We start from the raw sequence: 26,768 nt of genomic DNA on the forward strand, positions 1-26,768 counted from the left end.
CCCCTGTCACATTCTGCTTACCTGAAAGAATCAAAATATTTCATCTGCTGTTTAAAGATGTACTCAGCTGTGTTTTCCCACCTCATAGTACTATTGTCTTCCTATGAAGGCAAAGATGGTTGACAGAACTAAGAGTTGATACAGCCTATTTTTGCTTCCACTGGAGAGGAACTAAGTGACGCTGGCTTCCATTTAAAAACATTTCTAGCTCTGGCTGGCGTAGCTCAGTGGATGGAGCGCGAGCTAGGAACCAAAGTGTCCCACGTTCAATTCCCAGCCAGGGTACATGCCTGGGTTGCAGGCCACAACCCCCAGCAACTGCACATTGATGTTTCTCTCTCTCTCTCTATCTCCCTTCCCTCTCTAAAAATAAATAAATAAAATCTTTAAAAAACAACAACAACAAAAAAAACATTTCTATTGCTAAGGTCATACTCTGAAAATGACTTATCTCCCAGGACCTTGTGCCTGCAATTCACCCCAACTGCCACTAGACAGTGGCAGTGTCTTTTCATGGAGTGCAAGTTGAGTTCCTCTCAGGTGTTAGAAGGAAGGCACAGCAGAAACACAGCTGTGTGCTCACAGATTATATGTATGCATATATAAAATATTTGTGTTATGTTACACATTTACATGATATACTCTATTAAAGTAGTCAATACATTGATCAATTTTAATAAGAAAAGAAAAAACATACAAACAAGGGGAGCAAAGTATAGAAGAAATATGATATGTAAGGAAAGTTACTGAGTTGGCCTTTATTCTTGGCTCAGAACCAGTCTCTTTCTGAGCTGAGCTACCCTTTGGTGCACAACCTAGTCTTTGAGCCCAAGCCTCCAGGGCTAAGCAGATCTGGCAGAAGGATCTGCTGAAAACCACCTGGCAGCCCTCAAATGAGCTGCCAGGCATGCTGCCCTTAACTCACCCAAATGCCTTCTCAGAGCCTGGCATCCAACTCACCTCCTTTCTCTGGGGTTTGGCACTCACTCTCAGGAGCCTCCAGCTGCAGGACAAACAGAGGGTCCTGCCACTGGCCCTGGCAAGCTTCCTCCAAATGGAGATGTATAGAAGGCACCATAACAGATGTCCACAACTGGCCCCAATCTAAAGAGCCTTCTGGGGCCTTCGCAGTGCCTGCAGCCCATCTCCCTTTCTGTCCTCTTTCCCTTCTGTCCTTGCCCTTCTGTCCTGGCACAGACCAAAACAGACTGGTTCTGCAATGTCTTGTTCAGGCTCTCTTTCCAAAGCAGGCAAATGTCTATTTATTATGGTGGTTTTACACAAAATCCTAATGACAATAGTTTTGTAGACTATCATAAAAATTCATTGTTTCTCCAAATTACTGTCTCTTGCCATTCAGTATTTTGGTCCTTTGAGGGTACCTAAATTTCATCCCTTGTAGGAAGAACACATAACCACTGTTCTTAGAAATGTTAGGGCCATTTTTCCCTTTGGTCTTTCTGGCCTCAGAGATGTCTCTCCTGTGTGGGGTGCACATGACACTTGGGACCTTCTCCATGGGTGTCTAGAGCTATGTAGGTCATTTATGGCTAATATTGGCACTTGCACAAGTCAAGACTCTTCTGTTACAAGAGTCAAAAATCCAATTCCTGTTCATGTGGGGGTAAGGGGAAACTTTACTGCTTCACGTAACCCATAATGGAAAAAGGCATGGGCAGAGCCAGCCTTAGGAATGAAGAAGGCATCCAGGAACTGGGACCCTCTCTCTCCTTCTCTGCCTCCCCCTCTCCATTTCCCCCACCACACACACACATCACACACACTCATCTCTCCTCTTGCGGGGTTGACTGTATTTTCTCAGTCATTACTCTGTGGGAGAGGACATGCCAGCATGATGTCAGGCTAACAATCTTCTGACTGGCCACAGAGGAGAGTAGAGAGTTTTTCCTATTAGTCCAGGTAAGAAAAAAGAAAAAAAAAACAAAACCAGGTAGCCTATCTTGAATCATGTGCCTCATAATAAACCAGTCAGTGTGGCCTGGGGAAGGTATGTGTCTGTGTGTGCATGTGTGTGTGTGGTGCTCTGCTTGGCTCAGCCTGGTCTAATGCCCAGCCATGTGCAGGATGAGACAGTGTAGCAGTCAAGGGAACCTTATGGTAAAAGGGGTAAAGAGAATTCTCCTAAAGGAAGGGGATAATATTTACAAAAGATGGAAAGAAAGGTGCTGGGTGATTTTTAAAATTATCTACTTGCATTGTTTCATTCATAAATATTCTTAAGTATAAAACAACTGGATGAAACTGCAGTGCAGCAGGGAACTTAGTCCTAATGACAATAAACTGGCTTTCAGGAATCTTTCTGAATCTGCCACATAACCCCTGGCAGATGTCAGTAAATGTCAAAGATTTTTTCTTTAGCCCAGGCTGGTTCTTAAGAAGACTGCTCCCCTGCTCACGCAATGAGAGCCTGTGTGCCTGCCCCACCAGCTCCTCTCCCTTCACCTCATTCACCTTTGACTTCTCTGGGGTACTTGGGGTTCCCTGAGGATAAAGACCTGTGTCTCATTCCTAGTTGGCTTTCAGCACATGGCATGGAAGTTGGCACATAGCTGATGCTCAGGGAATGTTTATCAAGGGAATCAATGAATAATAATAACAGTGCTGCAGCAGAACTGATGGACCACAACTGTGGTGCTGTTATCTAATCCGGGGCCACATCTGAGAGCTGTCTGCATTGCTGAGTATTGTCACCCATGGAAAGCAAATCAAGCCTTAGGAATACAGGCCTGGCATAGCTGCCTGTACCTCGCACATGAATCCAAATGCATATTCATACGGGCCCACATGCATGATTAACTTGGGAAGCTAACAGGAAGCAGTCAATCTGTTGAGCAAGTTTGTGTTTTATAAACCAGGTGTTCAGTATTATTATTCATCATTTCCTTTGATACCAGAATGGTCCCATTATGTAGCATAGGAAATGAAGGATATGGAATAATATACACATATTATACAACAGAGCACTACAACTAGGCATTGCAGAGGCCTGTTCAAAAGCCTGGGCAAGTGTAATTGAATGGCAGTTCATTTTAGGATTCCCACTTGGACCTGAGTTAATGGGATTTTGCCGAGATGGACCATGGTGACCCGCCCCCTCCCATTCCTACTCTTTGGAAAATGAATGTTGACTCTACGTCTGCGTTTTTCTTGGAAGCCACACATATGAATCATAAGCAGCTCTTGCCTCAGCAGCTGCTACAGGTTAAGGGGCCAGAGAAAAGCAGGGACCCCCTAGTGTTCAGGGACAGAGCATGTCTGGCTGTGGTTGGCTGCATAACTTCTGCTTGGTGGTCTGGAAGAAAACTTTTGCCACGGGCTGCTATTTCCTATGGCAGGAGTACTGAATGCCTTTCGATCATAAAATACTTACAGTGCAAATCAACTTTCAAATTGATGTTCCTTCTCCATGAAATGTTTAAGATTCACAAAAGCCACACCTGTGGAGACTGGGAAAAAAGGAGCTGGTGGGCGTCAAAGAGCATCTTCATGTTGTACAAGTGGTATGTTCAGGGTCCTGCCAGCCCTCATGGTCACACTGATGAGCTTATGTACCAGGAAGGTACAGGTTAGGATTCTGGCCAAGCCAGTCCAGTCTGGGCCAGAACTGCCCCTAGGAGAGTAGGTGAGCTCATAGCAGAGTGGCTAGACTGAGCTCACCGCATTTCCTCTGTTTACCTGGGGCTAGTTATAAATGAGTGGTTTCAGTACAAATGCAATATTATGAGAATTTTCTTTTAGGTAATGATGATGCAATAATTACATTTGGAATTAGTCCCTGAATGGTGTTGACACTATATCCTGGCTTAATATTTTGAAATTAGTTACCCATGATCTTGTGTTTGTTCCAGAACAATGACCAGTGATTTATAATGGATTTTTACTGGTTGCAGGGGGGAGGGGAAAGCTTCATTTCTCATTATTACCAATGGTATGTTTTGATTTCATTCATGATATATGTTGGCATTGCTTGAAATTTTGATTAGAGTTACCAAATGGAAGTTGCCCAGGGTTATGGATCAGCTCAAATAAGTTATCTTTATAGCATTAAGGATCGCTTAAGGAGTTGGAATATGGGAAGATTTCTGATTCTGAGAGAGATTTATTGTGGATTGGTTCTGCCATTGAAAACAGCCTTGCATGTCCTCAACAGCAGGCACGTTATACTTGAAGTACTTTCAGCAAGTTCTTGGAACCTTGTTTTCACAAACTGTTTGACTGGGTGCTTGGCAATAATAATTGCCAACAGTAGCTCATAGTTAATTTTATTTAGTTATTAATATTAGGCTAAAGTTTTGTTTACTTATTCTAACACCCAAATTAGGCTGTCCCAAATAATAGCTTACTTGAATACCATATGTATTAATAAGGGTCTCCAGAGAAACAGAACCTTGGGGGAGATATATATATATATATATATATATATATACACATACACACACACACACACACACACACACACACCTTTTTTCTTGATGTATTTAGAGAGAGATTTATTTTAAGGAATTGTCTCACACAATTGTGGAGCTGACATTTAAGTCTATAGGGCAGGTTGTCAGGTTGGAAATTCAGGAAGAGTTTGTCTTGCCGTCTTGAGTCTGAAGGCAATCTGGAAGCAGAATTTCTTCTTCCTTGAGAGATCTGTTTTTTCAGAAATCTCTTAAAACTTTGAACTGATTGAATGAGACATACACACGTTATGGAGGGTAATATGCTTAATCAAAGCCTACTTATTCAAGTGTTAATCACATCTAAAATATTGTTCACAGCAGCATCTAGACCAGTGTTTGATCAAACAATTTGGCACCATGGGTTAGCTAAGTTAACACACAAAATTAACCATCATATCATGACTCTCCAGCCCTTGAGGACCATGAGATTTTTGTGTCATCTTGCTTATTGCATGGGAATATAGGCCCATCTTGATATGGATGAAAAACTAGAAAAACGTGGACCTTCTATTCCTGTGAGGAGTTTTTCCCAACTATGCAAGCTTCTCTTTAGTTATCATGATTATTGATGCTGGAAAGGATTGCTCTACAACAATACTTCTAAAATTTTTTTAAAGATTTTATTTATTTATTTTTTAGAGAGGGAAGGGAGAGAGAAAGAGAGAGAAACATCAATGTGCGGTTGCTGGGAGCCATGGCCTGCAACCCAGGCATGTGCCCTGACTGGGAATCAAACCTGCGACACTGTGGTTCACAGCCCACGCTCAATCCACTTAGCTACGCCATCCAGGGTGCTTCTAAAATTTTAATATGCGTGTTAATTATTCAAACAAAGGCTCATAGTCAGAGAGTCCAGAGTAGGGTTTGGAATTGTGCATTTCTAATGCACTCAGGTACTGCTATTCTGTGTACCACATTATGAGTACTGGGGCCATATAGTTCAAAAAAATCTATGACGAACAGGACTGGTAGAAAATGGACTAATTTTAATGACCTTTTCTCAAGAGGACAGTGAGTCCATGGGGACCTAAATCCATGGGGGCCTCTAGATTTTAGGATATTTTCTTTGTAAATGCCTGTTCCTGAGGAAGCCATATCTGATTTTGTTATGGAATTAAAGCTAGGAAGAGGTGCCCAAACATCGAAAAATTCTCTAGACTGAAAATGTGGAGTCTCCTTCCTGAGTTGTTTCACTTGAGGCTTGAAAGGGTTGTGAAACCAGCAAGTATTCTCTTGGCAGGCTTGCCATGATGATTTTGGTTCCCATCGGCAGTGTCACATGCTTTGGTCTCAATTTGAACTCTGCTACTTACTAGCCATGTAGTCTAGAAGGCAGGAAAAAGAGCTGGCATCCTTTGAGCACTTTCATATGCCAGGTACGTTGCTGCGATGTTTCACATTTTATCCTCATGGCAACACCAGTGGGGAGTAATTGGCATTATTTTATATGAGGACATGGAGCCTTAGCTAATTCAGCTAATAAAGATTCAAGCTGAGAATTAGAACCAGGTCTGTCTTGGACCAAAGCCTATTGTGATCCAGGACCCTGTTTCCCCATTTGTTATTGGGACAGAGTGGGGGTTCCTGCCTATTTCCCAACACTATTTCGTGGAAAGTAGGTGTGCTGCTGGGTCTCAGTGCATTTGTCAAAGGGTGACAGAATGTGTTATGTGCCACATTTCAAAGGTTGTTCTTTCAGGAAAAATAGTTAGCTTCTCAGCAATAATTTTAGGGATCAGATGATCAAGTTAGTGTTTAGTTTTGTTTTTCATCTGGGACTGGCATGCAAGGATATGGAGAGATCCAAAAAGGTCTTGACTCAACTACACTGGGGAGAGTAGATGTTTCCAGATTCCATTGTTTTCAGCAGTGGTAACTATAAAACACCTTACACTCATGCTTTCTGATCCTCAATTTCCAGAATACAGAGAAGCATTAACATTGCACATATTGAACATAAATGTCTGCAAAGTAAAATTGTAAAAGCAATCTGTGTTAATAAAATAAAATGAATCACTAAGATCCAACAAGACTTTATTGGACCAAAATGGCTGAGTGCAACAAACAGATCAGCTGGAGCAACTGACTTTGTTTTGCCAACCAGGGGCTGGGATCCTCACCTGCTAATCAGGGGTGTTGCACTGCCTCATAGGCTAGAGGCTTGAGTGGGCACTGGTCCATCCCCTGCTGCCCCTGCCCAGCAAAAAAGGAGGTGGCCAAGGGGCATGGCCTCCCTGTGGTTTCCAGATCATTCTCAGGTAACAGGCTTTTCTTTCTCCATCCAGCTTGCTGATGATCAGGGCCTCGTCTTGATGACCACAGTTGCCATGCCCGTGTTTAGTAAGCAGAATGAAACCGTGAGTACAGTGGCTGTGCTTCCTGCTTGATGCCAGGAGGGTTGTTTTCTGAGACCCGTTCTGACTGTTCTGACTCAAGCGTGGGTGACATTAATTAACTCATTGATTCATTCATTTATTTTAAGGACAGAGGGTATATAATTTTTCCTAACATTTAACCCTTCTGTTAGAATTGTGAACTCAAGCACAGATGGGAGGAATTCGAGCAAGCATCATTTTACAGTGTGCAGCACTTTCCTAAAATGTGTGTTAAATGACCAGGGGAAGGAAACCCCAGAGAGAATCCTTGGTTATGGTGGGCAACCAGTCTCTGATTTGTAGTTGCTGGCCTTGTATTAGTTTCCAAGGGCTGTGGTAACAAAGAATGTGGCTGAAAACAAAGAAATTTATTCTTACAGTTCAGGAGGGTAGAAGTCCAAAATCAAGGTGTCAGCAGGGCCATTCTTTCTGAAGTCTCTAGGAAATCCTGGCGTGGCCCCAGGCTTCCCTTGCTTTGTGGCAGCAGAACTCTAATCTTGGCCTCAGTCTTCACATGGCCTTCTGGTCTCATATGTCTCTCTGTCTTCCTCTCTTCTTAGAAAGACACCAGACATTGGATATAAGCCCCATCCTAACTCCAGGATGATTTCACCTTGAGATCCTTAGCTAATTACAGCTCTTAAGAACCAATTTTCAAATAGGGTCACATTCTGAGGTTTTGGGTGGACTAGAATTTGGGGGAGACAATGGACAGTAGCAATTTGTACCTTTTTTTTTTCAGAAGGCATTTCTGATATTGGAAAGTTTCAGCACATCACATTGACCTTGGAAACTGGGACCCCAAAGGTCTATTCCTTTAACTTAGTTCTTGGTGCCAACTGGCTGCTAACAATCTTAGGGTTATTTCTTCTTTCTCCGGCTATTTAGTCTCTGTCTCCTGGGCACCAGATGGCAGTGTAAATTGAGAAAGCAGTTAACACGCTATAAGTCTTTCCTGTAGAAAGCTTCCATAAGAGAAACTGATTAATGATCACAGTCCCTAGCTGCTGAAATTTTAGTGCTTCTGCACATCAATTCTTCATTTTCATGAGAGATAAGAGAATTAGGGTGTATTGGTAAGCGTGTGCATTGAGAGTTGTAAATGTTTGGCCCGAGAAGCTACCATACTTATCTAGTGATATTTTTAGTGGGGGATGGGGAATAGAAGAGGGTTCCTCTCAGAGATCTGGGTTAATCCTCCATCTCTATCATTTTGGAGAAGGCACCAGTGACCTGTGGTTTGTGGCTTCTCACAATGTTCTTGTTCTTCTACCAAATTAACTTAACATTATTGTTTAATGTTTGTTTTCAACAGAGATCGAAAGGCATTCTTCTAGGTGTAGTTGGCACAGATGTCCCAGTGAAAGAACTCCTGAAAACCATCCCCAAATACAAGGTAATGCATCACTCATTTAATAGCCAAGGGCCAAATGTTCAAGGTAATTTCACAATCTGCCATAGTAACTATTAAAACACAAAGCAAAGAGGCCCTTCTATTCTCTTTCTGGAACAGTCTTTTCTCTTCTCTTCTCTTCTCTTCTCTTCTCTTCTTTCTTTCTTTCTTTCTTTCTTTCTTTCTTTCTTTCTTCTCTTTCTTTTTTTGGTAGAACAGTAATAGTCTGGGAAGATCTGAGTAGGTCTATGCATGCCCACCCAAGTTTGTGTGGGCCTGTAGAAGTCTACACAAGTCTGTGGAAGTCTGAACAGGTCTAATTCTCTGATGGTCTTCTAAGGCAGTCCTGACTAACCTTAGTCTTAGGACCTTCCAAAATCTGTTACCTCTTAATAGAAACCCAATGAGGCACAGAGAAGAAAATGATCACTGACTGTATTGAAAGACTATTCCCTCTGTTTTAGAAGGTGATGGGCTATAAATAAATATTCTTTTCCTAACGCCACATTAAAACCTGTGGCCCAAAAGAATTGTAAGTTGTTTTTAACTCTGGATATAATTGAGGGGGTGAAGTAGGTAATTTTGGAACAAAGGTAGAGCAGGCCTTGGTAGGCCACTGCTTTGGGAGTTTAGAACAACATAAGGAGCATTGAAAGACACAGGGCCCATGGAGATGGAAGGGGCTCAGAAATGGGTGTGGAAAGGCTAGCACCCAGGTACAAACCTGCATCAGGGAGAGAGGGGTCATGTTTTCTCCTTTTCATGGTCCATGCTGTCTTCTCAGCAATCTGTTCCCAGTATTACTCCTTTGATTTACTTAGTTTTTCTAAATAAACATTTGGAGACAGAAGGGCTTTCCTGAGCCCCAGTGCCACTTCAGTCAGACCTACTCCAGTTTTCATGAGAATAAGCATCCTGACTTCCACATGACATCCTGGTGGTTTGTGGATTGGGGACTGCCCTGTCTGGGGCAGGTTGGCACAACACAAGAAGCCATCTGAAGCTGACGAACTGCACTGCCTCTGGGCTGGTAGCAGAGGGATGATAAGTTGCTGTGAAGGTGATGTGCTGGCAGTAGCCATTTTGGAGTCCCTGAGGATAACATTCATTGGTATTTATGTTCCCTGGCTGCTTGAGGTATGCCACCATGGTTCAATAAGTTTAATGAAATCAGACCAATGGACATACCAGGATCCACTAGTCTAACACATTGTGCTGTCTGTACAGTTACTGAACAGGCCTTTTTAAAATTTAAATGCATTCAGTTTTTTAAAAAATTATCTCCTCTAACCTCAGCCTGAACAATCACACATGAAATCATAAGTCGAAATGTGATCACTTTATTTTTTTGATACACACGTTAGCCAGGGAAACGACATGGCTAGGTTCCCCTTTTAAATAGATAGCCCAGATTCTTGAGCCCCATACAGGAAACTCTCACCTGTTACCTAGTGAGGGCTCCTCAGGAAAGCAAATCAAAAGGTGTTCCTTACATCCTATCGCAGCCATGCAGAGCTACTCAAGAGCTGTTTCAATGTGTGTGTGAGCATGGGAGTACAGGATGGGGCAGAGAGTGGACACCATTCCTGGTCCTAAGAGGTGCCCACTGAGCTGACACAGTTCCCCTGAATGTGCAAGAGTTGAAGTCATACCTACCCTTGATTCCCCCAGCACTGAGCACACTGGCTTTCCTGCCTTCATTTCAGGCCCACACATGGATTGACAAGGGCTCCCTTTGCCCCCATCTGGATGGAGGCAAGATTTTTTAACCAGGAATATTTGATAGTTGACTGGCTGGCTGGGCCCCTTCCTTACTACCTCCTTCCATGCTGAGCCTAATTCACCACAGTTGGGAGAATCCCATGGGCCTGCCTGGCCCTCAGCAGAAAGAAGGTGGCACTTAGAGTTCTGGAGGCAGATATGCACAGGGCCCTGCCTGGTGTGGACAGGCCTCTCAAATCCTCTTCTATCCAATGGTGGTAACAACAGAACCTGCCCATAGACTTTCGTGAAGCATTGACCATTGTCATTAATTGGGAACAATGGTAACACACCAGTCAAAGAGACAGTTGTGACACCCAGCATCCTGGTACCCATAGCCCTCTTCCATGTGGGATGCTGCCTGCAAAGAACTGCTGACACCTTTCCCATCTCAGATTCAGGCACCTGTGGGTTTCATATCCACTGAACCTTTGCTAAGCTAGGATGCCCAAGAGAATGGCAAGTTGACCATACTTTGGGATCCTCTGCCACCTTTAAAAATGAGGTTTTCCAAGGATTTTGAAAGGCATGGGGAAAGGCTTATGATACAAGGTCATGAGTGTTAGGCAGGATTCTTAAGTTTGATGACAAGCACAGGCCCACCTTTTGACAGAGTGTTGAGATAAGAGCAAGAAAATGAATCAGCCAGTCACTGGGTATCAGAGCAAACTCTTGTCCAAGCAAGCCAACTGAAAGGATGGCTGCAGCCAAAATGATCAGGTTAAGCCTCAGAGGGTTGGATGCAAAATAACAAGTGCACCATTTTGCAGTACAAGACAATGTGCCTCATGGTACAATATTAACAGATAACATTGGACTAGAACTTGATGCTGTACAAAGTGCATTACCCACATGTTAGCAAATCCTCCTCAGGCAAGTGCTATGCTGCTGTATCCATTCTACTCATAAGGAGGCTCGGGTTCACAGGACGTGTGTTCACAGAGTGCAGGGCCATATAAGGAGGAAGTGGTGAGTGTGACTTGAGCCAGGTCTGTGTAACTCCTTACCCATGTGCTTAGAAAGATCTAAGCCATTCACGTGCCACTTCATGACTTGTTGCCATGTTCATGTACCATCTGTACCATTATTTACTTAACACTTCACTTGTAAATCAACTCAAAACTTTCTTCACTTACCTCAATTTTAATAGGAAACACTATAGCATCATTTTCAAAAGAAAAGCCCATGTTATTTGCCATTATGGAGGATAATTATTTTAAAAATCATAAAAACAAAATAATAGTATTAAATGATTGCTTAGTAATCCAAGGTTCTGAACTTGAGGTCTGTTCTCTCTGTTTTTAAGGTAGTATTAAAGGCAAATTACTAAATAGAGATGTTCTTCTTTGATGTAACTGCAAGGATGGAAGGAATTTAGAAAGGACTGACTCTCACTAGGTGGCTCTGGCTAGTAAGCTTAACAGTGGGCTCATAAGCCACCCCAAATTATTTTGCTTTCCATTCCATTTTTTCCTAAGAAAGCAAAACAGTCCATGGGAACATGGAGGGCTAAGGAGTGAGGACCATGGGGGTTTGTTTATCTGGCAGTGATGGCCCTTCTCCCTTAGCTCTGGGCATCAGCGCCATCACCCCCATCCATAAGCCATGCATCCCTACCTGTCAGCTCAGGCTTTTCAGAGTCCCCGGAGGGTTTTGGCTCTTCCCTCCACTTCCTGTTGTGTCCATAGCACCTGTACGCCTGTTCCCACATGCTAATGCCATTTAGTTGACCAAATTATAAAGCCACCTGAATAACAAAGAGGAAATGAACTCTAAGCTTTCCAGGCTCACAAAAGGTGGCCTCCTTAGCAACAGAACTCTCCTGCTTGGGTTTATTGAGATGATAAAGGCCTTCTTTTTTACTGCCACCCAGGGTCCCTGACAACCAGCCTCATCCCTCACCAAGGTTTGTACAGTTCAGGTTAGCACAGCTGGTTGATCCAAACCCACATAAACAAGTATTGGAAATTGTGCAGCTCCCAGGAGACTGAAAGTGTAAAGATGAGGAAGAGATTGGAGTTCCCTAAAGATAGTGGACTTTATTTTATTGGAGTCACAAACCCAGATGCCCAGAATTACTGTCCACTGTTTAAGGAAGGGCATCCCACCTTGAAAATTGTTTGGATGTTTCCAAACAATTCTTAAGACTCTTATTTCATATGAGAAGATGTAGAAACCCAAGTAGAGGGCCATTCATTACTTGACATATGCCCAATAAATCAAGAAAATGTGAACATAATATGAAAGTGATAATAATTACCCTGTGAGTCTATTCCTCAAAGCTTTCTCTGCCAGGGAAGGGGCTAAGCTCTTTATCACATTATCTCACTTACTAATAGGTAGTCATTGCCGCTACCTTCATTTTACAGCTAAAGAAACTGAGGCACAGAAAGTCGAAATTGCTTGCCAAGTTTCACAGCTACTTAGCCATGATTTTAGCCACTACAGTGATTTGCAAACCTGTTCCCTCTCATAGCACACATAAACCAATTACTAAAGTTCTTACAGAAAAAACAGGTATAATTTTGATTCATTCACACTGGCCAACTATTGTTATGTTGACTGTTGTCATTTTTTATTTGACAGTCTAGGGGAAAGTGGTCAGTGCCCCTGACTAAACTGTCAGGTATCGAATCTTTTAAAAATTCTTGTGGCGCACCAGTTGAAAATCACTGATCTAAAGCCGTTAAGAACAATAAATGACAATAATAATAATCATAGCTTAAATAATAGTTAAAATATTAGTGATACTTAAAACAATGAAACATTTATTGAACTTTTTTACTGTGGTGTATGGTAAAAATGCTTTACATGCATTATCCCCATAATCCACATTTACATGCATAATCCATATTATGAGCCCATGAAGTGGGTACATCTTGGCCCCATTTTAGTTGAGGAAACTTGAAGTAACTTTCTCAATGTAACTCATTAGTAAAAGATGAATGAAACAAAGTTTAACAAGAGAACAGAGGAAGATCAGCTATAGAAAATTAAGCCGCAGTCTCTGCAATATAGGCATCTCTGTTTCATGTTTTCCTAAGGGTTGGGCTGGGAACCAGAGACACAGGTATGACATACGTAAACTTAAGTTATTCCTCCTCCAGTTCCCACAGAATGCCTTGGGAAAAGGTGTGCCTGTCAGCCAGGGAAGGCTGTGGCAGAACAAGCCTCTCTCATGCAGAAGAGGAGAGCTCCAGGGAGCAGAGTGCGGATCACACCTTTCCGTCCTGATTAACACCTTGTAAAGATGAGTCAGCTCTTGGCTCTTGGGGTTTTCCCAGAAGATAGAATTCTTTCTTTTCCCTTGGCTTCATAGATTTTCCCACAAGCAATCAGACTTCCTATAATTTTTATTAAGAATTCCAGACACCCCAGCAATAATTTCCAGACACCACAGCCTCTGTTAAGGTAACAAACCATTTTATAATTAGGTTCACTTCATTAGCCCAAAGCCCCCTGCACTTGGAAGGGAAGTGCCTCCTTCCCGGCGGTTGGACCATGAGGCTCCTGGCCTCCAGGCAAGCGTGCTCCAGGATGAAGGCCCCTTTGGCACCCCCAAGTGCTGGAACGCTTGTGTCCGATCTGTTCTCTATTATTCCATGGGACTGCACATTGGAATGGACAGGAAGACTGGTTCTATTTCAGATGAAATAAAAATTAGAGATTTCATCAGTATATTGATTTGTGGCCAAAAACAAATGTTGGACATTGTCATCTTATAAGCTTTTGGTTTTCCGAGAGATTCACCCTCAGAATGTGTTTTGAGATTTGCTCAAAGTTTCTCTTCTTACATCTACATTAGGTTATATCCATATGTCGCCAACCAACCACCAAAACATTCTGATGTTATTTTCTCAGACTGTTCTCCTGGGAAGGATTTTAACCAGATAGTTTCTGAATGTCAGGAAGACTTTTTCAGGCACAGCCTTGAGAAGGAGTGATTATGCACCTGCCATCACAAGTCATCTCCTTTTTGGTTCATTTTTAATATTAACTTTAGACTTTAAAGAAGAACTAGCTAATATTTGGGTGAAAAGTGAAGAAAATCTTAAATATACGCAAACCTTAACTGAAGCATCTGTAATGTGCCAGACATAATGCTAGGGGTGGTAGAAGTCAAAGGTGAATAAGATGGCTCCCTCTTCTCAAAGACCCCACTCTGATGGGGAGGTACCGTCTTATCTAGCTAGGACAGAGGAAGGAAAGAGAACCAGCTAGGGTTAGGAGGCAGAAAAGTAGGTGTAGTTTCAGGGTATGGAAAAGAGGAGACATTGGGGAAGGTCAGGATATGTTTTAATAGGCAATGGGTGAGAATTAGCTATGGGCAGATGAGGAGCAGTGGTGCTCTGGGCAGCTAGCACTGTGTGAATCCAGGTTTAAGAGGGAGAGAAAACTGCAGGGGGGTTGTGGTCACTAACATATGCCCTGAGGTGCAGTGGGTGGAAGAAGGCCAGGTTGGGTACGTAGGTAGGGACCAGACCCCAGGGAGACCTGATGGACAGGCCCACAGATTTCATCTTACACATGAAAGAGGTCGTCAGTGGGTTTTACACAGGGGAGCAACAGGGCCAGAGTTACTTTTTGACTTTGATCAGTCTTGAGGGTGACTTGGTTGGGGCCAACCTTTGAGGTAAGAGGAGCAGTTAAGACCATTGTAGAAATCTATTACATTGAGTCTACATGGACTGTAGGGTTGGGGGAGCAGAGCTGAATGTGAGTAATTTCTGGAATAAAAGTTAGTGATTACTTGGATCAAGAAGTTGGGGATGAAAGAGAGAAACAAGCTTAAGGCTGATGCTCTAGCTTCTAATGTGAACATTGGGATGGGTGGCACTGGTGGGGAGAGAAGGGCAGGAAGCGCAGCAGAGGGGAGGGAGCTGCTGTGATGGACTGGATGTGACACCCACGAGGTGCCTGAGGGATGTCCCGGTAGAAGTGACAGACACGCAGTTGGGTGCTGGGATCTGCCACCAAAGGGAGAGGCCAAGGCTGCAGCCTGGGTCTGGAGATCACAGCTGCCAAGGGGTTGCTGAAGCTTGGGGTGAGAGCTAAAGCAGACAAGGGACCCTGGGGGTAGAAGCTTAGGGAAAATGAGTGGAGGATGAGAGTCCTGTGAAAAGGAGGAAGTCCAGGAGTGTGGGACCTTGGTGCTGAGGGAATAGAGGGTAAAGGAAGAGAGGGAAGCAGGCTGATATAACCTGGGAAATTCAAGAGAGATCTTTCTCTAGGGTTTGGTAAGTAGGAGGCCACTGACAACTGTGGGGAAAGGATTTTCTGGTAGCATCTTGGTGGGCAGGGGCAGGGGCATGAATGGGCAACAAGGAAGCAGGGATGGCAGTTAAACAGTGAGGGTAGGACATTGGGTGGGAAGGTCAGCTGAGCCCCTGCACTCCAGGGGAGAAAGCACGGGTTAGGTTAGTTTTGTGGGATCTGCACTCAGTTCAATTTGTTTTATTGTTTCCCTGCTTCCTCCCTTTACTCTTTCTGGTTTCTCTACTCCTCTTCCCTCCATCCCAAACACCCGTCCACATATTTTTAACCACATGGCATGACCTTGGCCTTCGTGGAACTTGTAGGGAGACAGGTATTAAATCATCAAAGCCCTTGACTGTTGCCTCCCTGGTAACTTAAAATCAAACTCATGAATAACTGATTATTATCATTTTAATAAGTGCTATACAGAAGTACAGAGCATGAAAAGAGCACATGTAAGGAGTTCTACCTTCTTTTGAGTGTTACTTCCTATATGCAGACCAAGAACTGAAGTAGTGTACATTAGAAGGCACTGAATATATTAGCTGACTATAAAATATCATTTATTTGGTCTAATTTTGAGTTCAACTTTGCAATGAAATACCACTTTTGCCTTTAATGGGAAAAGCTAAACTCTCCAAGTCCTTTTTGACCCCTCCAGGCCATATTAAACTGGGACATAATAATGGTAATTAATGCAGTGTTGACTGTGCCTGACATTTTTCCAAAAGACAAGATGAAAGAGATGATATACATCTCAAAGGATAGGAAATCTCTGGTTTATCTTTCACAGCATTATGAAATATACTTTTGTCATTAGAGTCAAGTAGAATCTAATTAAAACTTGCTGTGCAAGGTAACTCCAGGAGAAAATGTCTGTTGCCCTTGACTACCATGTGCGTATTTGCATTTGCCGTATGTAATGCAAAGGAAGCTTAATTGCCAGTGTTAAATTCTCTGAAGTTAACTTCACATCACCTTGAGGTTAGGCTAAGAAGCAGACAGGGTCATTCTTGGTTTGTAAACTCTGTTGTCTGGATCATTTAATGGTATCATACTCAAGAATGTGATTGGCAGTGAGAGCTCAGAACTATGAAATAACTTGTCAGCAAAAATGGAGGATTTTTTCCTTTTCCCCTTTCACTACTCTGGCAAAAGTGGGTTACATTTTCTTTCTTCAGAGTGAGAGAGATCAGCATGGGTTTTATGCCAGAGGCCATTTTAATACATGAATGATTTGTAGGTAAATTTATTGTAGCCAATGGGTGCAGTCAACTGTATAATAGAAATATTGTCAAAAAGCCAGGATTATTATTTAAATAAGTGCAGTGTTAAATTTGATTACATACTTTTTAAAGCTAATAAAACATTTCATTGCTCTCAAACTATTTCCCATAGTCCCATTTAGTCAGAAAACATAAATTAAGTGAGGCTCTGCATAGAAAATTACCCAGGCTTTGTGTCGATGGAAGCATGCGTGGAAAAGCTTGGCAGCCTCACAATTTAAAGACAAAAGGATATAAAAGGGGTTGGCAGGCTCCTATATAGGCTTGCGGGGGTGGGGGGACACTTTTATCCTTGAAGAATTATAAAAAATGACTGCCGAGGAGAGTGCGTGCCTGAGATGGCCCCTGTGGGTGTAGAACCGTAGGCAGCCTAGATGGGAATCAGAATGAGGTCACCTCTTTCCTTATCACAGACAGAGGGAAGACACTCAGGTCGATAAAATTCTGTTCACCTGCACACAGCATTTTCCCAGAACATTAGCCATTTTCTTTTTTCTTTTTAAGTAATTGTTTTTGTTTTAAATAAATCAAAGTAAAGCCTTTGATGTCAGCTCGGGGATGTGACATTTTAAATTGTGCTATTTGCTGAGCTTATCCTGTGACAGGTCTTCATTTCCACCAAATGTCAAGGATCAGTGCCTTGCATTCATTTTAATGAAATATTGTGCTGATAAGGGTTATGAATGCCAAGTTTAAGCTGTAAATTACTAAATGTCGGGCTGCTTTATGCTTTGTGAATTCACCAGGGAGCAAGCTAATGAAGGTTTCTTTCTCGCATCCTCTTACAGTTAGGGATTCACGGTTATGCCTTTGCAATCACAAACAATGGATACATCCTGACGCATCCAGAACTCAGACCACTGGTAAGAGAAATACTTATTACTGTGTTTCTGCTTTGATGGTTTTAAAAGATTTTCTTCAGTTCTACAATGATGACACTTTGCAGCAGTTTTCACATTAAAAGCTCCATTCATAATATTGCTTCCTAAAGTTTAATAGTTAATAAATAATGTTGAATGAATGCACTTACTATCACGCTTTCATATATAAATCCATATGTATCTATATGCATTTAGTTATTTCACAGCTGCTGATATACAGAATTTTTTCTAACTCTAGACAGTGTGAAACACATCATAATGGATACCTTTATAAAACAAAAGGTCTCACTCGCCAACCCGAGACTTACTTGTTGCAAGTTACATTTGATACAACAAATTAGACTTAGTATCCCTGGAAATTCATCACGATAGGATTTGCCCCCAAATTACATTGCCTACGTCCAGTGCCTCCTGCATGAAAGGGATTCAACAATACCTTTTTTGTTTAATTAAAACACTTGAGATATTCTCCATGTCCTGTGGAAATCGTATCCAGTAGCCCTGTTTGATGCCCTGACATGTAAACCACTTTCTTTCAGCAGTAGTTTCACTTTCTCAGAAGTGAGTGAGGTTAGGCCAAATCCAGCACAGCTCATGGTATCACTGTCCACCCCGATCTCTGGGGAGAGGCTGATTCTGAAGTGCAGCCAGACTTGTGGGGCAGGAGGCCCCGGTCCACTACCAGCATCTCTTGTGGACACCGGCCGGGCGCTGGCAGCGAGTGTGCCATGGTTTTGCTGTCTCTGGACTAGTTGCAATGTGTTGAGGAAGGGGTACCCCTTTTGGTTTGTGTGTATGTAGCTCATTTTAAAGAAGATGTAAAGTTATAAAGAGTAATACAGTAAATTCTGCTTTTGAAAGTTAAGAAACTGTAGGTTGTTTCCTGTAGTGCTCCACACATACACACACATTCACACATACCCACCACCCCACACGTCTTTTTCTTTTTCTCTTTCATCAAAATTAGAAAAGAACGGCACTGCCTGCTATGCAAATGTTTATTGGCGAGGCACTGTGGGGACCAGTGTGCTTCTCGCTTGACTCATTGTTTAGAAAAAGTTCATGTTTGAGCTCCATCATCATCCAGCTTTGCTCTAATCGCCCTGGTATTAATGGAGTCATGGCCACATCATGTGGATCCCATATGCACACTTTAAGATGGGAATTATGGTAATATTTGATTTCCACAATCTTTTTATCTGGAAAAGATTGAGTTAACTGGTTAGCTAGTTCCAATGTAACTCAGAATTATTGAAAGGTCTTATTTAAAAAGATACTAACTTTTTAAGGATATTTAAGTCTAAAAACATATTTAGGTCTGAAAGCTGAGCACTTTGCCCATTTCCAAGCAGCCCAGCTGGGGTTGCCTGTTAGGAGCGGTACAAGTTACGTGTTTGGTGTGGCTCAGTCTGGGCTCCTAGTGCTTATTTACTCCAAGTTGGAGTGGAACAGAGTAAATGAAACAATCAAACCTGGATCTTCTGCCAGTGAGTGAATTAACTTCCCATTTATCAGCTTTTAAAGAAGGGATGAAATGGAACCAGATGTCAGAAGTCACCAAGGTACTTTCCCTCTCTCTCTCTCTGCTGCAATGGCAATGAGAAGCTCCCATCTGCACAACCAGCTCACAAGGTCCTTCTGATCATGCAGCAAAAGGTCTGTGTGCAAGCAGTCCATCAGATGCACTTTTCAGAGCCATGGCCACTGAGGGGGCAGCCAAGAGGCTCTCAGAAAAGCAGGCTAGTCAGTTGACACCAATCATATCCTAATAGTGCAAATACGAGTCATTTCTGTTCTTCTCACTGCTAAGACGTTGTACTGAAATGTTTCACCGAAAGTGGTAACCAGGGTCAAGTTCCCGTAAATGGGACAGCCCAAGCAAATTCCCCATATCTCACCTGTGAAAATCCAAACCAGATGAACCATATTGCAATTGATCGGTGATAAGAACCTAAGGAATAGCCAGTCCATTCATCTGTCTCTTACCCTGAGGCCATGGGATCTTTAGAAGAGGTTTGGAGCAATGCCAGTCATTGAGAATTACATGAACTCACCCATCTGCATGTGATCAATAGGTGGATGTTGACGCTGTTTTGAGTTTTGCTCCTGGGAAAAAGATAGCAAAATAGAAGGACCTCAACTCCAGCAATACAGAGGCTGCCCTGGACTCCCGGTCCTGTCACATCCCAGGTGTGGGACTTTGGTCAAGCATCAATTTCTCTATGATCCTGCCATAACCAGAGTGTATATATCTCAGACTGGTAGTGAGAGTAAATGAGATAATGCCAGCAAAGAGCTTTGTGTGGCAAAGCAGGCCGGGGACATCGTGGGGACAGTGGTGGTTAACCTGGCACCCTGTTTGTGTTATATTGGCTCTATGGATCTGAGCTCAGCTGCTAACAAGTCTGGGGGGACATGGGCTGGTCAATGCTTAGGGGGGACCTAAAGAATAGTTTCTGAGTATTTGATTGGTTCAGATTACTATGGTAAACATTGATGAGGGATTGCATACACAGATACACACACATACACCTGAAGAGATGCAGGGTCCTTGGACTAACGCAATCTGCATTCAGTCCTAATTTCAGTCTGCCATCAGCTTAGTCTGTGAAACCTCAGCAAGGCCTGTCTGTGCCTGTCTACCTGGCTCTCCTCTCTCTTTTTGTTTTGCTGTCACTCTGTTTCGCTCTCACACAGGCACACACACAGGCTGTTTTCCTGACCAACTCTGGTCTAGAAGACAGACAACAAGAGTACTATATGGTTCTGTTGAGCCATTTCATGTGAGGAAAACAAAGTTGTTGTTGATTATATTTGTTTTTAAAATAGCAATAAGAATAATACTTGAAGCTGCAGTACGTGGATGTGATAGTTAAGACCTGGTCTACGCAGATGGAATACTCCCGGCTTTAGCGTGTACAGATTTCTTCATCTCTGTTTTTTTTGTTGTTGTTGTTGCTGTTGTTCACCTAAACAACAAGAGCTGAAAGCTTTCCCACCTTTTCCCTCACCACCAATCCACTCAGCACACAGTCAGAACCCTGGAAATGAATGAATGAAGGCATCCTCTAAAACTGCAGTTTTCATGGTCACTTACTTTGGGTCCTTCGCCTACTATAGTCTGTGAGCTTCCCTGGAAACCCAGCGTCTGCCCCAGACAGAGTCCACCCCGGTCAGAACCCTCACACATAACTAGGGACAGCCAGCTGCCAGCAGCACCCTTGGCTAGCTGAGGCTTCAGGCAAGGAACCCGCATCCAAACCTGACTTGCTTTCTCCCGAGGCCAGCCATATAATCAAATCCTTATTAAAAATGCACATTCCCCTCAGCTCTGGCCAAGGCTACCAGATTAGCACGTTGGGTGTGAGTGTGGGGTCGCAGCCAATGTGAGAGGATGGAGCGGACTCACTTAAAACAACTCGTATTCCCTCTCCATCTGCCACTGAGGTTGTTTCTGCCCCTGCAGCCAGAGGAAAGAAGTGGGTTTCTCTGAAGCACAATACCAATATTTTTCTAATTTGTCCAATAAAACCTTTCCCCTGAACTTAATGTTTGGCCTGATTTTATCCAGTGTTTTCTTTAATCTTGTATGATTTGGGCGTGAATCATGAAGTGTCTCCAAAAACAGCTCAGATGTAGGGGCCTTACTGAGCCGACTTGCTTTGGTTTAATTGGCAAAACTGTTAAAGTAATACTTTTCTTTGATAACTGGGCTAACCTTAGTCTTTACGCAATTGTTTCTCAGCAACTATCTCCTTGCCGCCAGCTTGTCACTTCTAGTAGGTTAACTGACATTGATTCAACAAACGTTTACTGGCACCTGGTGTGCTGGGTCCTGCATTGGACTAGGGGCTGATTTACCAATCATCGAGTGGGCTGGGGACCATCTTGTGGGTGGGGGCCCATATCTACTCCCTGGGTGGGGAACAAGTCAACAGCACAGCAGGAGGGATTCAAGTTAGACTTTAAGGAATGCTTTTTGAGTAGTATAGTATTAATCATTTGGAAATTTGTTCTTAGTCTCTACTGCTCTTTAACATTCATGTTAAAAATATTTCAAAGTATGGTTACTTATAGTTAATGTCTAGGTTGGTTTGTTTTGCACTTTTTTCTTCCCATGTCTTTGAGAGCTTTGTGGATTTTTCTTAAAATGTGGAGCCCCGAATATGTCTCTTTTTCTTTTGCCCATCAGGACATAGAGGGAGATAAGGCTGGGAAAGTGTCACTTTTAGCATGCTCTGATTTTTTTTTTTTTTTGAGATTTTGGTGATCCATCTCCCCCTCTACCTTCCCCCTTTAGAAGAGTTGATTTCCTTCTTCAAGGAGGCCTGGAATGTGGGCCTGGCCAAACCAGCAAGCAAAAACAAAGAAGGCCCCCTTCCAGCAGCCACAGGGCTGGCAGGGCTGCTCAGAGGAGCCTGAGGCAGGCGACGTCTAAGACTTGTTTCCAGGAAGCCCACGTTGAAATCTGCCAAAAGATGTTTGTTCTGTGTCTGCAAGCCCAGGAGATGGGGAAGGATGCTGGCAGGTTTCTATTCTGGATGAAAATTTGCCAATCTCATGGGCCCGTGGGTGTGGTGGTGGATGACATGGGAGGTGGGGACACGGAGAGAAATCTTCCTTCATTCCTTCCATGCTTGCTGAATGTCCACTATGCTCTAGGCCTGAGACAGCTGCCAGGAGTGGTTACAGAAATGTGTGCTGCCCCAGAGAACGCAAAATCTAATAGGGTCAATAAGATTTAATACTTATAGGGAATATAGGTAACTGTAGACACTACTAAGGAAAAATGCATTTTGTGTTTGTATTGTTGGTCTTAGTATTTTTTTTTTCATATTTGTTGATTCCTTTTCTGTGACAGGCACTGTTGGAAGTGTTTTACATGTGTTAAAGCTTTTAATCATTGACTCATTTAATAGCAAGGCAAGGATATAGGTGCTGTGGAAAGGCCTAGAGGCTCAAAGGAAGGGTGTGTGTGAGATCAGACCTGGGAAGATGGTCTAGCAGGCTCCAGAGTCAGACTGTAGACCACTGTGAGGGCCAGGCCAAGGAGCTGGGTTCTCTGTGGGGAAGGCAGGTATCTCTGTGTCACCTACAGGAAGCTGAGGCACTAAGTGATGAGATAGGAACACCTGATGGCTTCTTAGAAAGTGCCAGAACCTGGAGCCCTAACCCAGATTAGTTAAGATATGCTGAATTCACTCTGCTCCATTGGTTGGTTCTTCAGGAAATGGAAGGCAGAGTGTGTGGAGGGCAGGAGTGACCGAGAGAGGCTGGCCTCTGCAGTCGCATAGACAAATCACAAGGTCATCACTGGACAGTTGCATTTAGAACCTGTCTAGACTGGCACTCTCCAGGAAGCACACAATGGGAGCCACAAATATGAGTTGCCTGGGAAATTTAAAACTTTCTAGTAGCCACCTCTAAAAGTAAAAAATAAACAGGTAAAATTAAGTCTAAGAATATTTTAACCCAATAAATTCAAAATTACATTGTTTCCACACACAATCAATATGAAATTTAATAATGAGATATTTTACATCCTTTTTTCTTACTAATCTTTGAAATCTGGTGTGTATTTGGCACCCACAGCACATTTCAGTTCTGACTAGCCACACCACTTCAGGTGCTCAAGAGCCACATGTGACAGAGTAGGTCTAGAGACTGACCAGATATCTGGGGCTCTTCTAAATAAAATGGCTTGACTATAGGACCTCCTCTTTCCTAAAGGTGAATTAGAACAAACTTTAGCACCGCCTCTACCTCCCGGCACTGTTTCATCATGGGAGTCTGTGCAAACAGTTGGTGGCTTCCTAGCCTCCTCCGCTGTGATCCCAGCCCCCCTCACTGCCATCCTCACAGGCTGTGGCTTCTCTGGGAGTGAAAGTACAGAGTCGTCCAGAATGTAGGGCATCAAGTCCATGGCCAGGGTGATGATCTCCCCAGTTTGGTCATGCTTCTCTGGCTACTTCAGCAATCTGGACCCAGTTCTGAAGCATATCCACGCCCTAAACCAAACTGTGTGATGCAAGCCAGCAGGCAGGAAGTGTTAGCCACATCGGGTGAGCCTCAGCTGCCAGGTTATCTAAATCAGGACATGCAGACACAAAAGCCACTTCTGCTGTTCTGTAAAACTCAGGTTAACTCTTTAACGAGCTCACATTCCACAGATAACTGTGCCATCTTCCTAACCTGTTGCAGAGCCTTCCTCTCCCTTTGGAATTCATCACTGTTGCTGATCCAGCCACTGGTTCTCCACAGCCTGAGCTCTGTCTGATGTCACCAGCCTTTCCCTTGTGTCACTCCTTGACTGTCCCTGCCCCACGCTAAACATTGATTGTGCTTCTTGTCCTATGAACATCCTGGCAGCTCATTTTCTCATGCCTCTTTGCTCTTGCACACGGGAGGCAGGTGGACCCTTGCAGAAGGTCGCCGTTGACTATGCCATTGACATGTGTGAATAAATATAAATATTCTGACACCATGGTCTTCTCACATGGAATTAAGTAGACATGCCTATGGACACATGTAAATATATGTTAAATGCTAAGCAGACAGTGCATATCAAACACCAATTTACTTAGGAGCTTAAAAGGTAGGGCCACTATTAAAATCCTTGTTGAAATCCACAGACTTGGCTCAAGCAGTGGGCCGTGTGAGGAGCTTCTGTATAATTTTTAAAAATTCAATGTGAAATTAAATTTGATTTTTATATTATTGTGCAGATCCTCAATTATTGTAAGGGTTTTTTTCCATCCCGCACCTAATAGTGTTCTTTCTTTGTATAATTCTTGGAATCAACAGTACTTACTTTCTTAATTTCTTCTTCCCATCCACAACTACTGAATGCAAATGCTAAGGGTTCTTTTGAGTACAACAGGTGCTGAACAATGGGTTCAAACTGTTCAAAAAGCCTCCAGCAGTGGCTTTTTCTGGACTCCTCTTCGAAGTCATCCACCCTGGTGTCTAATTGGATCTAGCTCCCAAAGGCTCCCCAAGCCCACCACCTTTCTCTGTCACTGCCCCCTGGACAGGGCCACCATACTGTCTCTCCTAGATACTTCAGTCTTATTTCAGCTACTCTCTGGGCATCTTTTTTTGCCCCCCACCTCTACCCTACCCCAACACTATTCACTCAGCAGTTGGAAGGGCTTTCACAGATATCACTCAGATGCTGTGCTCCCCTGGCATTTAAAGTAAAACCCAAACTCCTGACTTAAGCCTTGAACCCCACTAGACCTGGCTCCATAACCCTATCTGTCTGGGCCTGGGCCCAGTGCTGGCTGCCCACAGTGCTCTCCTGGGCTCTCCAGCCACACTCTGGCCCTCTTCCAGTCCTCAGAAGCCTTCCTGCTTCGAATCCTTGTGCCTGCTCTTCCCTCTGCCTAGAATCTTGTCCCAGATACATCCGTGATGGCTTGTTCTCATCCTCCACCTGTTGTCTCAGAGGTCACCCCTATAGAGAGATGTCCCTGCCCCCAGTCAAAGGAATCACACTTCTCCTCTGTTGCCCCTCATCACACCCCCTGTTTTAGTTTCCTTGGTTTACATAACGCTCTTGGTAAAGATCTATGTGTTCAGCCTGCCCCTTCCTGTCCCTTGTGAATTCCTGTGAGTTCGCTGCTGTAGAGAGGAAGGTAGTCAGTAAATACTTGTTGAATGATTTTGATGATATTTGAAGGATGCTGATGACTAAGTGTCTGGGTACCAATTTCCTACAGTAAATGAGAAGTTCAGGTGCCACATGTTCACTCATGAATCCTTGGTTGAATCCTTGCTACGTCAGGGGCAGAAGTTGAGGCACATGCGATCAGTCGAAACCTCCTTTCATTTCACCTTTCCCTCTGCCCTGCTAGTCAGCAAGCATTCATCAGGTGTTCCTGGAGTCAAGCACTGGGCTAACTAATGGCGACATAGAAGCAGGTAGAAGAATGTCTCTACCCACAAAAAGCTCAGTGCACAAAGAAGAGTTTCTCAACAGCCAGAGGAGCCAAGAAGATCTATAGAATCCTAGGGGAAGTGTTTACTTTGCTCAAGGAAGGGTGTCCTTTGATATGGGAGGGCTTCCCAGAGGAGGTGGCATGCATACAAACCTTTCTGTGGTTCTCAGATGCTGGAATCCTGGCCTTTTGCTCAGGCTGCTGAACTGAAAGAGGCTGTCCAGTAGGTGGCGCCCGGGCACCGCCGTGTGCCTGGTGCTGAGGCTGCCTTCCCTAACAACCACATTCTCTGCAGAGGCCAGGGACTCCAGCTCAGGCCTGGTCTGAATCTATCCCATTTAGTTTAAAAGAAAGAATTAATGGATGCTTAGTAAATGTATCTGCTCAAAGAAGTGAGTTCGCTGAGAAAAAATAAACAAGACTGTGTGACCCCCACGTAGCGAGCCTGTTCTTTTTGAAATACATCATTTGGCAAAAGCAAAAACAGAGCCTTGTGTGCTTTCCTCTTGATGAAATTGTTGAGGATACTGTTTGAACTGCCCAGGTCTGGACACTTGAGTGGAAGCATGCAAGCCCTGAGCTGGGACCACTTACACCCCCTGAGTTTGGGGATGAAACAAGTTAATGGGGTGCCTGGATTTCTGTGCAGTGGAGCTACACCCTGTTTTGTGAACCTCAACAGCCTCTCTGTCCCCAAGTTCTGTGGCCAGGTGTGTACATAGACACTCAGGGCATAGGTGGGGTTTAGCAATTAGGGAACTAGCAGTAACAATGCAATTGTTAGTAAGGGCCTCAGGGGCCAGGCTCTGTGCTGAATACCCCGGTGTGTTTTCCCTCCTACATCCTCAAAACATCCTGCATGTTAGTGCTTATCTCAGATGTTAACTGATGCCTACCCCAAGCACTGTGTCAGTGATAAAGTAAAGTGGGGTCAATCATCAGGAAAAAAAAAATAGACGACTATAGGCACTGCTGTTTTTCATACGGTTTAACCTGTGTGCTTGAAAGAACTTCCCTTAATTCTGAAGCTATGTTATGAGTATGAGGTTCTTTTACAGAACAAAAGCTGGGCTAGAAAGCCTCCCTTGGCTGCTGCAGACAGGCCTTCCCTTCCCTCTGCTCTCTGTCCAGCAGACCAACCTGTGCGGAGCACAGCAATGTCCCCTTTGATCTGGGCTGTGGGTAGGGCTTGCTCCTGGGGGGATACCCACAGGAAATGGGGAGGGGGGGCAGTCAGTGTCCATTCAACCCTGTGTCCTCTGGGATCTGCTGCACTCAATCTAAAGCCACCTATCCTCCCTTGCTCACTCTGCGGGCTCCTGGGACTGCTCCTGCCTTTGACCCTTCATGCAGATGGAGGGAAAGGTCCCCACTGTTTCTAGCTTCAGGGCACTGCCCCATTTTTTG

At 43.6% G+C, this 26,768-nt stretch overlaps 1 protein-coding gene across 1 annotated transcript in view; it reads left to right on the plus strand.

Annotated features, from left to right (window-relative positions):
- CACNA2D3 (calcium voltage-gated channel auxiliary subunit alpha2delta 3) overlaps positions 1-26,768 on the plus strand; it is an 867,352-nt gene that overhangs the window by 631,329 nt on the left and 209,255 nt on the right. Inside the window, 3 exon segments of the mRNA XM_028518873.2 lie at positions 6,755-6,826; positions 8,160-8,240; positions 17,329-17,403. Coding sequence (XP_028374674.1) covers positions 6,755-6,826; positions 8,160-8,240; positions 17,329-17,403 — 228 coding nt within the window.

This window comes from Phyllostomus discolor, chromosome 7, assembly GCF_004126475.2.
Source record: "Phyllostomus discolor isolate MPI-MPIP mPhyDis1 chromosome 7, mPhyDis1.pri.v3, whole genome shotgun sequence".
Lineage (NCBI taxonomy): Eukaryota > Metazoa > Chordata > Mammalia > Chiroptera > Phyllostomidae > Phyllostomus > Phyllostomus discolor.